Source organism: Ictidomys tridecemlineatus, chromosome 9, assembly GCF_052094955.1.
Source record: "Ictidomys tridecemlineatus isolate mIctTri1 chromosome 9, mIctTri1.hap1, whole genome shotgun sequence".
Lineage (NCBI taxonomy): Eukaryota > Metazoa > Chordata > Mammalia > Rodentia > Sciuridae > Ictidomys > Ictidomys tridecemlineatus.
The window spans coordinates 73463749-73476797 of NC_135485.1; the positions used below are offsets into that span (position 1 = coordinate 73463749).

Below are 13049 nucleotides of genomic sequence, written 5' to 3' on the forward strand. Positions count from 1 at the left end.
CAAACTCCCAGGATCTACAACTGAAACAAAACAAAGTTTTGTCCTGTAAGTCCCCGAGTCTGGTGCATTGCTATGACAGCCTGTGCTAATACTTAGGTTATAAAATACTTTCACCTTGAATTTAACTCACAAAATCCCGAGTATCATTCCTAATGTATGAAGAGAAACTTTAAGTTAAATAGAGCTCCAAAGGGTTAAGGTATTCAATTAAATTTGGTTTTGAAGTGAAGTAACAAAAGAGTAAAGGCATGTGGAAAGAAAATGCCAGAACTACACAAGACCACAAGAAAGCCTGGACACCATCCTTGATTTGGAACAACCACCTTCCTATGGGGTTCCAAAGTGATAAAAATATCAAACTGATGTTTATTCATAATAAAAATCAATTTGACCACCGGTGTGAAGACTGTTAATATGTATATCAGTAAAATAATTGAGGATTAGCAAGAAAAGTGTTCGGCTAGTTTATATTTCAAGTGAAATAAGGATTTCATGGGAGTTTGTCAACATCCTTAAAACATGGGCTTCCCTGCCTAATCAGACACCTAAACTGATATTACTATAAACATGTAAAGAGAGGATATATGTACATCATTTAAATTACTTAAAAACAAGAGAAAGTTTTCCAAATGTAAACACAAGTGAACAATTCCAACTGCCTTAAAGAGTTTATAGAAAATTTTTTATTCATGCACATGAGAATGTTTATTTGAAACCTATACATCATCACGCTTTCCCAGACTATATCCATGTTATAAAACAGCTATCCTCCCTACAAGCAGTAAGTACACTTTACTTCATTCAGATATGGGTGTGAATGTGTACTTTTAATTTAAATAAACACTCTACATCACCTCAAACCACCCACTTAAGTCCATCCTTTTCTACAACAGCCTCTCATCAACAGAAAATTATGGTGCAGCCTGGCTTCTCTAGAGAGATATTTATCACACCTAAGAAATGAAGAACTAAGAGTGCAGGCTGTTTTAAATATGAAAATTCATCAATAATTAAAAAGAATGGAAAATAGTCAGGTGCAAGAGACAAATGGCCAAATAAGTTTTAGTACATAGTAAACCTAATATCAAGCTGAAGGTCCATGGGGAAACAATGGAATAGAAGAAAAATTCAATTAAATTTTTTCTCACATTTAACGATACAGTAATATTCATAATTCTGAAAAAGAAAACAGTAAAATCCTTTCTAAGACAGAAGATGATTTACTTCATAATAAACAGGTTTTAATATAAAAAATGTTTAATGCACTCAATGATTTTTAAGGTGGCAATTCATGTGCCATGTATAAATAAAGATCAGATTTATTTTTATTTGTAAATTGACAAACTATACTCATACATTTGTGGGGCACAAAGTGAAGTTATCCTTCAAGAATTCAATGCTAGTTGGGTATGGTGGCTTATACCTGTATTCTCAGGCACTCAGGAGGCTGCATCAGGAAGATCACAAGTTTAAGGCCAACCTCAGCTATTTAGGGAGGCCCAAATCAACTTAATGAGACTCTGTCTCAAAAAATGAAAAGGACTGAGAAAAAAACATCCCTAGATAGTAAAGTGTCAAAGAATAATTAAATGAGTCTATTATGGAGATCCATTACTTTTAAAGTTCATATACTTTAATTTTCATCATTTTTATGGTGAGAACATTTGGAGTTTATGCTCAGCAATTTTGAATTCTACACTATTATGTACTGCATTCACCACCCTGTTCAATGTATCTCAATAAAAAGCAGATCCTATTCTTCCTGCCTTCCTGAGATTTGTACCTTTGACCTTCACATACACCATTCTGGCATACACCATTCTACTCTGTCTTTAAAAGACTAAAAGTGTCAGAATTTACATATAAGCAAGAACATGTGGCTTTTGTCTTTCTCAGTCTGGATCGTTTTACTTAGGATAACGTTCTCAATTTTGTCTATGGTGTCACAAATGGTAAAATTCCTTTTCCTGTGGCTGAACAGCATTCCCTGGGGCATTCACCCATTTTCCTTATCTGTTTGTTAGCTGTCAGACACTTAGATTGATGTCCAAATTGACTGTTGTGCACAGGGCTACAATGAACACGGGAGCACAGATCCCTCTTCAACTAATTGACTTCAAATATTTTGTGTGAACACCCTGAAGTGGGATTAATAGATCCATTTTTTTTTTTTTAAAAAAAACATCATTTTCCTAATTTGTTTACCTGTCGAAACAACACATTAAGGCTAGAAAGTCAAAGTGGCTCACGCTCTACACAGGATTCAAACCCAGTTCCTCAGTTACATAGGTAAGAGGAATTGCTAAGATACCACTTGATTCCAAGAACAGTCGTAAACCACTGGCCTTCACAGCAATGTCAAATGAAGGATGGATATTCCTGCCCAAAGAAAGTTCTAACCCCCTGGTTCCAAAGAAGCTAAGACTTCATTTTCTTACCCAAACAGTCATCACTAATCACCTGATCATCCAAAGCAGAGGTAAATGAACCATACACACAGAGGCTACTCTCACATAGTCCAAATATTCTAAAAACGTAGGTAATGATAGTAAAAAATGCAAATTAAAATAATGTTAGTGTCCAATTTCTCCAGAAAACATCTGAAGAAACAACTACACTCATGAATTTCTCTGAAGTTTTTGACCTAAAGCTGTGATGGTCAGGTTTTCACTTCTTTCAAACTGCAGTTGATGACAGATTCCTCAACACAGTCTTCTTGCTGCACAGTATACATGTTTCATGGCCTCAAAACCCTGTGATTTTGCTGAGCTTTGTTAAGAAATAGCATATACACAGGGTACAGACACTAACAGTTGTAAAAAAAAAAAAAAAACAAAACCAAAAAACAAATCCAGAGATCTCTTCCTGAAGAAGGTAAAAAAGTGACTTAACTCTGGAAAACAGCTGTAATAGTCATCTTTTTGTAAGAAAACACCATCTACTTCAACAAAAAGGAAAATTCACTTTAATAAATAAATTGAAATAAAGAATTTTTATGGTTATTTTTCATTCAAAAACAATTTGCCTGTATCCAGAGTTCACTTCAGGCTTTTGGTATGCATCTTGCTGCTGAAACACAGGAGGCTTTTTTAAAAACTGACATATCTTCCTTTTTTTTTTTCCTTAGTCTTTTCCTTTCCTCCTTCCCTACCTGTGGGGATCAAGATTAACACTGTTTCTCCCCCAGGATGGTTGTCATGTCCTTCAATTCTTGGGTTCAATTTCCAGTACAAAAACAAAAACAAAACAAAACATCAAACAAAACACCATCTCATTATTTGGATCAGCATCAGCATCTGGGACAAAGACCAAGCTCCACAGTTCTCAACAGTAAAATGGGGGTGAGACCACCCACTTCTCTGGCCCTTGTGAGTTAACATTAGCCACAGATGTCAAGCATGAAGCTCAGTGCCTAGTGAGAAGTGCTTCTGTATACATGAATTGTGATGAGAACCATGAATTCTGGAATGTTGATAATCTATGTTTAGAACATGAGCAGCTGTTTAAAATGACACCCAGGAATAGAGTTTTAAGGGCACATTATGACTGAAACTAGAAAGGAGCATGACACTAACATAAGTGCTTTCCATACAGAGTTAGGAATAACTGATTCCCATCCATACATCTTACACTCCCAAGTCATACAAACACCAAAATTGAGGAAACTCACAAACCACCAAAAAATCAGAGCAAAAGTATATTTGAAAATCAAAAACATCTCAGCATAAAAAGCATTATGATCTGAGTGCAAAAAAACCCCACAAAATAGAATAAAATATTTATAAATCGTATATCTGAAAATGAATGAATAATCCATAACTATAAAGAATTCCAATCATCATCAACAACAAAACACCCCAAAACCAAAGAATGCAACTTAAAAATTGGCAAAGGACTAAAAACAAACATCTCTCCAAAGATCATGTGGATCTCTGTTATTTGAAAACAAAGTAAGTTTTTGTGAGAATGAGAAGATATTGTAACTTTATTGCTGTTAAGAATGTAAAATGCAGTAGGAGAGGCTTTGGCAGGTATTCAAAAAATTACCACATGACCCAGCAATTCCACTGCTGGGTATCTGCCCCAAATGACTGTTGAAAGAAAGATTCAGACAAGTGTGTGCCCACCCATAGCAACATGACTATAGGAGCTCAAAGGTATAAGCAACCCTGATTTTCAGCAATGGATTAATGGATAAATAAAATGTTGTTTCTACACATATATTATTTGGCTTTAAAAAAAGAATATAACCCATGCTTCAACTGGAAGAAACTTAAGGACTTTATGCTGAGGAAAATAAGGCAGTCATGAAAAGACAAGTTTTGTATGACTTCACATTGATAAGTTTCCTAGAATGGCCACATGCAGAGACAGAAAGTTGCAGATGGTTGCAGAGGTGGCAATGATGATTATGGGTAGTTACTCTAAGGTGGGTTGAAGATTTCACCTGAGAAGATAAAGAAATGGTCGGCAGTTGGATGGTGTTGACAGGTGACAACATAAATGGACATTTTGGCACTAAACTGTGCACTTCAAAATGGTTAGGATATGTCCGTGATGTGTAATTTATACACGTACATACATATGTGAAACCGAAAATTAACTCTTCCATTCACATTTCAATACACTATCTGATCCTACCCCATAATAAAACAGCAATGTTTACCATGTATTGTCATAAATTCAAATTCTGAATGGATTTTCATTAGTTTCATCAAAGTAAGAGCATTTTCACAAAATTGAGATTCAATGGGAGTTCATAACCCACTTGAATCTAATGTATAAAATATGATATGTCAAGAGCTTTGTAATGTTTTGAACAACCAATATAAGTAAATAAATAAATAAATAAATAAATAAATAAATAAAATAGAAATTATAAAATTCAAAAAAAAAAAAAAAAACAAAATTGAGATTCAAATTTGCTTACCTATTTCGGATTTCAGTACAATCATCTCTCAGCAAAAGGATAATGGTGCCTGTAACCAGTCCCAAAACCAATGTGACAATTATCTTTTCAAAGAGAAAAATGAAAATTAGAAAGAAAAAATTTCAATTACACGTAAAACTTATTACCTAGTCAAATCTCTCCACTGAAATACACACTTTTTACATGGATTGGCCAGAGTAACTGGGGAATTATCAGACAGTGGTTATTATTAAAACATTTTCTAAATTAAATTGAGAATGTCAGGATTCTGTGTTTTGGGTACTGAGAGGACAAGACAGCAGATGACTAGACGAGATAAGAATCTTCCCAGTGTCTACCAATCTCTGTCCACAAATACCATACAGGGTAGCTGTGTGAGGAAGGCATATGAGGGAGATGTTTTGGGAACAAAATAAGAATGCTGACTTAAACTGAATTTTCAACTTTCATGCCAGTGAATGTGCACAGCTTTAAATTTTAAGAGATTCAAATTAAAACAAGATGACTTCACTCTAATTGTGAGAAATAAAGGAAATTTCAGGGCTGTGGATGTAGCTTAGCAATAGACTGCTTGCCTACCATGTGCCAGACCTGAGGTTTGATCCTCATCACTGCAAAGTACAGAAATACATAAAATTTTAATGCCACATTCAAATTCTAAGAATGGAATTTTGAATGATAAGGAAGAAGTGGAATGCACCTAGCTAACATGTGGGGAATCCCCACCAGCACAGGAAAAGTGCATTGTCACTGTCACCAAAGTACTTGGCCAGATGGGGTTACCCAAATCCGCCCATTACCATCTCTGCTCATATTTCTTGTCTTTCATTCCCAGCCCATGAGACTTACAGATAACTTGACACACCTGAGCTGCCAATTCTTTGCCTTTCCCACCCATCTTCACCTACTCAGTCTATATACCTCCCAGAGAAAATGGAATAATATTACATTTCCTCTTAGAATAAAAACTCTCTTAAAGGTGCTTCAGTTAGAAAAAGATCAGGGTTACATTAGAACATATTTTATGTAAGGAATTCTTACAATTATGTGAGTTAAATATAATAATACAGGAGATAGGAATGTAAAGAAAACTAAATACCTACCAGTTATCTTGCAATAATCAAAGTTTTAAAAAATATCTCAATATTACAACAGTATCAAGCCATGAACTAATTGGTAATGGATACTTGGCAAAAATGCAGGCAACATGCAAGGAAAGAACAATGAATTGTAAAGAATAATTTGTGAAGACCGGACTCTGGAAAGAAGATTAGTGAAATGTTTCACCAATGAAATGTCCTTTGCTAATAATACAGAAATTTGGGGTGGGCGTAGGAATCCATTCCCCTGCTGTATCCCCTAAGACCCTCAGAATCAGTTCATTATTACAACTAATCAAGTTTCCAAAATCTATGCTAATGGCTCTACCAACATGCAGCATGTGCATCTATGCAAGAGTCTATGCTTTCCCATTGTATAACTGTCAAGATATTCAGACTTCAAATTAGACACTCTGCATCCTTCATTTCTCTTGCATTCACACTTCATTTCTTTCACTGACTGAATATTATCATTTGGATATTCCTTAGTGATTTTTAGCCAGTTTTCAAATATATTGACAAAATGATGAATCCATAATCATTCCATGCTTTTAAGAAGTTCACATGTATTGTATCTTCTTGCATGAAGAAAAACAAAGCCATTGAGTAAACTGAACATTTCACAACAGAGTAGATGAACCTAACTATGAGCTTTTTGTATATGTACAAATGGTCTCTGTTCAAAACAGATGAAGATGAGGAATTCTTCAACTATTCATTCTCCCTTTTTCCAGAAGTATTTAAACAACACATCTCAAGATATGGATTGATAGATATTTGTAGCTTGCACTAAAAAAATTAAAAATTGAATGCATAATATTTAGCAAGAAGAGTGAAGCCGGTGGTATTACTATTCCAGACCTTAAACTATACTACAGAACAATAGTAACAAAACAGCATGGTATTGGCACCAAAACAGACTGGCAGACCAATGGTACAGAATAGAGGACACAGAGACAAACCCACATAATTATAGCTATCTCATATTAGACAAAGGTGCCAAAAACATATATTGGAGAAAAGATAGCCTCTTCAACAAATGGTGCTGGGAAAACTGGAGCTCCACATGTAACACAATGAAATTAAACCCCTATCTCTCACCATGCATAAAACTCAAAGTGGATCAAGGACCTAGGAATTAAACCAGAGATCTTGTGTCTATTGGAAGAAAAACCAGGCCACATCTTCATTATGTTGTATTAGGCCCCAACTTTCTTAATAAGACTCCTATAGCACAAGAATTAAAACCACTAATTCATAATTGGGATGGATTCAAGCTAAAAATCTTCTTCTCAGCAAAAGAAACAATCAGTGAGGTGAATAGAGAACCTACAGAATTGGAGCAAATCTTTACTACAAGCCCATCAGATAGAACACTAACTCTAGGATATATAAAGCACTCAAAAACCTTAACACCAAAAAAAAAATAATAATCCAATCAATAAATGAGCCAAGTACCTGAACAGACACTTCACAAAAGAGGATATACAATCAATCAATAAATATATAAAAAATATTCATCATCACTAGCAATTAGAAAAATGTGAATCAAAACTATTTGCATAAGATTACTTATGCAAACTAAAGATTTCCACTCACTCCAGTCAGAATGGCAGCTATTAAGAATATAAACAACAGTAAGTCTTGGTGAGGATGTGGGGAAAAAGGCACACTTATACATTAGGATCACAAATTTATGCAGCTAATATGGAAAGCAGTATAGAGACTACTTGGAAAACTTGGAATGGAACCACCATTTGACCCAGCTGTTCCACTCTTCCGTTTATACCCAAAGGACCTAGAAACAGCATACTACAGGGACATAGCCACATCAATGTTTATAGCACCACAATTCATAATAGCTAAATTGTGGAGCCAACCCAGACGCCCTTCAGTAGATGAATGGATAGGGAAACTTTGGTATATATACACAGAGGAACATTATTCAGCACTAAAAGAGAATAAAATCATGGCATTTGCAGGTAAATGGATGGATTCAGAGAATAGAATGCTAAGTGACGTAAGCCAATCCTCAAAACCCCAAAGCTGAATATATCCTTTGTTATGAGGATGCTGTCTCATAATGGCAATGGTGCTCAGAGCATGGGAGGAATGGAGGAACTTTAGATAGGGGAAAGGGGCAGGGGAGGAAGGAAGGGGGTTTGGAGGTAGGAAAGATGGTGAAATGAGTTAGACATCATTACCATAAGTACATGTATGAAGACATGGATGGTGTGAAAATATTTGGGTACAACCAGAGACTTTAAAAATTGTGTTCTATATGTGTAATATAAAATGAATTGCATTCTGGTATCATATATAACAAATTGGAATAAATAATTTAATTAAAAAATTGAATGCATAGTCAAATATTTAGTATGCAAATATAGGCAATGAATCTCAGAGAGATTAAGGAGAATGTTGTCAAAGTAGACTTACATGAACAATAAACCTTTTTTTTCAAATAATCCATTCATTCCTATACATTCTCAACATATCTGGTTAAATGTCAAGTCTGAATCATGTCAACAAATAACTAGTTTACAACAAAATACAAAAAATCAGGCAATAAATTAAGGAATGTCACCAGGAAAGCATTAGTTTTGATTTGAATTTTTCTAATTGCTAGAAATAATGAATATTTTTTTCATATATTTGTTGATTGATTGTATATCTTCTACATTTAAATAACTCCATTTCACAAAACTTACAAAAATAAAAATCATACAAGATTAAGGACTCGATGTCAGAGCCAGGCATGGTGGCACATGCCTGTACTCCTGGTGTACTGAGAGGCTAAGACAGGAGGATGGCAAATTTAAAGTCAGCCTCAGAAATTTACCAAGGCCCTAAAACACATAGCATCACCCTGTCTTAAAAAAATGTGAAAAGATGTGGGAATATGTCTCAGTGGTATAGCCTCCCAGTATTAAATCCTCAGTACCAAACAAAACAAAACCAAACCCCACTTATATCAAGGATCAGTAAACTATGGGCCAAAACCCAATAGTTTGGTTTTTCCATTTTTTTTATTTGGGAGGTAAAAGGTCAAGAATAATATTTATTTTAATAAGAATTTCAAAATCAGTGTCCTTAAATAAAGTTTATTGGAATGCTGCAATGTTCATTTGCTCATATGTTAGCTATGGCTGCTTTAATCATGAAATGGCAGAGTAGACTTTGTGAAACAAATGACATATGTGGCCATGAAAGTCTAAAACGATTAACTTCTGAGCCTTTACCTAAAAGGGTAAAGGTTTGCCTGCTCCTGAGCTAACATTTCAACATTTAAAATTTTGAACAAGGTTCTTCCCTTATGGTAGAGACTATTGCTTCCCTGAACATTGCTGGAATTGCTTTTGGAGAACCGAGTTCAATGATGAGACAAGTAGGCTGAATGTGCTACCTGGAGGCTCTGAGCCTGCTGTTAGACTCTTAAGGAAGCCTAAGGCCCACACATGCACACCTGGTGTAAAAACACCTGTGTTCTAATAACATCTTGCCCAGAACACCATATGTTTCTTGGATAAAACACTTAAAAATCAGTTTTAGAGACATGTTAGAAAAGCCTAATGAATAACACTCTGAAGAATCAGCTTATTATACTGCATCTTCCTGTTGAACAATGGGCTACCAAAGTTAATGCATCTAATTGGCCTGACATTTTTCCAAATGATGTCAAATCGATGATCTAAGAATAAAATATTGTCCTTGAACAATGGGACACAAAACTGCTTGATAGAAATGCCAAGTCACATAGACAAAGGAAGTCTGAAACAATGAACATCATCACTGAAATGGGGATACAGGCCCTCAGGTACACCTGGAGAGCAATAATACTTAAATATGAAAATGTGGTGCTTATGCTGAGAAGTCAGCTTATTAAGCCAACAACATGCCATATCTTAATACACAGAAATGCAATGATTGACAATGAAAATATCAATAAAATAATAACCAGCTAAATTGATTTCCCTAATTTATTTCCCTACAAATGTTGGACAATAATAACCAGCTAAATTGATTTCCCTACAAATGTTGGACAAATTAACTGAAGGAACAGTGTTTTGTGTGACATAGGGATTAAGATTAACTAATAAATAGACAAGAGATATAGCCCAATAGCAGAGCACTGGCTTAGCATGTGTGAAGTTCTGAGTTCAATCCTCAGTATTGCAACAAAAAAACAAACAAACAAAACAAAATAAAATAAAAACCTGGAGGACTGAAAACACCTACCACACAGAAGATCAAAAGGAGAAAAGAACACCATCATATCTTATTTAAGGCAATTAACCTCACCATTAATATTCTTGTTGTATCTGGTTACTTCCTGTGCATAAACCACACATACTTTGAGTTATCTATTGCTTTGCCAATATTAAAATCTCTCAATGACCAGCGTCAATCCTAAGGAATAGCATTCTGCCTACAGTCTCCTCCCTCAGACAGTGGACAGAACAAACTACCTTCAGGAATATAAATGACACTGGGTTCCTTCAACACCTGATTTTATTGGCAAATCAATCCTCTTCTCCCTGTTTTGAGCCTTCTCTCTTCTTCATTTCTATGATTTCTCTCTTTCCTTCTGCATAGTTCATCCTACCATCTGACATAGTCTGTATTTTCTTTATTCATCTATCATTTCCCTTTCTTCATATGGAAAAAAGATCTACACAAGCAGAGATTTTTATTTTTACTTATTTCATTCACTAGTGTAGTAGAGTCTCCAAATGGAACACATGATATTTCAATGTATCTTTGGAATGAGTCAAAAAATGACAATGGACAGCTCTCAGAAAATTCCATATGTGGTTGATAATATCTGTCTGAACATTTTTAACAAATAAAATTTTGACTAACATTATCCATTACATTGTGTATATGTATATATATATCATCAACATTTTTGAGTTATATAGTACAAAAGCCATTTAAAGAGCTTTACATGAGTAAAAACTCAATTGCTTTTTACCTGTTGTGTTTCTCAACTTTTCACTGTGACAAAAATAAAAATTTAAAATACCAAGAAAGAACATGTTACGGTTAGACATTAGATGTCCCCCAAAAGCTCCTATGATAATACAGGAAAATTCACTGGTGAATGATTGAATTGGGTAATCTAATTTATCTGTCCTAGTTTGAATGGACTGACTGGGCACTAACTGCATGCAGGTGGGCTGTGGCTAAAAGAGATGAGTCACTGGCAGTAAAGCAGAGGGTGCCCTGAAAGCATTGTTCTTCCTGCAGCCCTGCTCCCTCTCTCTACTTCTTGACCCCATCATGAGCTGGACAGCATTTTATGCTGAGCCCTTGCCTCATCATGGGCCCAGAACAATGCAGTCACTTCTCTATGAATTGAAACTTCTGAAACCATGATCCCCAAATAAATGTTTTTTTTTTTTTTCTCTAAGTTGTTTTTGTCAGGATCCTGGTCACAGCAACATGAAAACCAAGTAAGAGAGAAATTTTATTTTGACTCACAGTTTTAGACATGTCAGTTCAGATTCTGCTGGTTTAAGAGTAAGGTGGGGCAGAACTTCAAGGCATGTGGGTGTGAAGGCTGATAGCTGCTCATCTCATGGCAGTCCGGAAACAGAGCAAGGAAGGTGTCAGCGACAACATAACACTTCCAAGGCAGGTAACCTTGACCTACTTCCTCTCACTAGATCCTGATTGGTACAGCTTACATCACCTCCTATAATGTCATCAAATTATGAATCCATCAAAGGATTAGTCCGTTGATTATGTCAAATGATACAGCCACTTCCAGAGAGCCCTACCTCTGAATATTGTTCCTTTGGAGACCAACCTTCAACCATGAGTTTTGGGGGACTATTGATATCAAAGATAATACACTAGATTGATTGGCTGTTTCTAAAATCCAAACAGAGGGGGCATGACAAATAAATGGAAGGATGGGTGGAAGAAAAAAGAATCCTGCATAAATCCATATTAGAAACAAATAGCTCTCACATGGGTATTTCACAGCATAATTGGAAGAATTTGTCACTTACCTCATTTATACAGTGCTGGGGATTACCCGCAAAGCTTTGGAATGAACGCTTGGTGAGACTAATAAGCTGATGACCAAAGGAGGTGACATAAGGAATCTCCTTCCTGACCCAGCACCTCTTATTCTCATCCCTTTTGAATTCATGCAGTTCAGTTTTTATGTCTTTGTAGAAAGTGGACTTGGCAAAATTATTAGCTAATTCTTTTATCTGTGAATCATCTGTTTTTGAAGGCATTTCAGTCTTGTTAGCTTTGGAATGGAAGAGGATAACAGGTCACAGATTACTGCATAGAGTACTAACTCATTATAAACAAATTACTCCTGATTTCACAAGTTTTCTCTTGACCTTTTATTTGTACAATTCCTATGTTTTGAAGCTTGAGTACAAAAAGGAATTAGCATGTACATTCACAAATAAAAATGCCCACAGCACTCACTGACAATGTCTATTTGCTCATCACATTAATATGTAAATTCACAAGGTCATGTTTTCATGAATCACCTCTTTGCTAAACCTCAGGCAAAAAATGTGAAAATGTGAAATGTTCATATACCTTCATGTTCTTCTGACTCTCTCTTTATTACACCATGAAAGAAGTCCAGGAATATTTCTGCAGGATTAGTGTAGAATTCACAGGGAAAACCTACAAAATAAGACACCCCAAGAACTCAAGCTGATAGTCTTGGAAGGTAAAGAAGACTTATATGCAGAGGATGCTGGAGGTGAGGGGTAGAGAAGGCAGACTGAACAAATTTTTCCTCATCTTCTTGCTCTCTTCTGCCCTCTCTAATTTATCCTTTCCTCTTCTTTATTCAATCACATAACATTTCAACAACTCTCTCGGGCAAAAAAAAAAAAAAACAAAAACAAAAAAATGTATTCCAAACTATTCTTGGACTCTTCAGAACATCTTACATTAGGGCTTACCTCTCATAAAAATTCAAAATCCAAGCAGCTATCAATATACTCTACTGTTTATTAGTACTTCTTCATCAATCTAAA

General features: G+C 35.3%; 1 protein-coding gene across 1 annotated transcript in view; it reads right to left on the reverse strand.

The window, feature by feature from the left end:
• Positions 1-13049, reverse strand: part of LOC120892317 (broad substrate specificity ATP-binding cassette transporter ABCG2-like) — a 46494-nt gene that overhangs the window by 8849 nt on the left and 24596 nt on the right. Inside the window, exons 8-9 of the mRNA XM_078020734.1 lie at positions 12048-12295; positions 4931-5013 (exon numbers count right to left, since the gene is read on the reverse strand). Of these exons, the coding sequence (XP_077876860.1) occupies positions 4931-5013; positions 12048-12295 (331 nt within the window). The remainder of the gene's footprint in view (positions 1-4930; positions 5014-12047; positions 12296-13049) is intronic.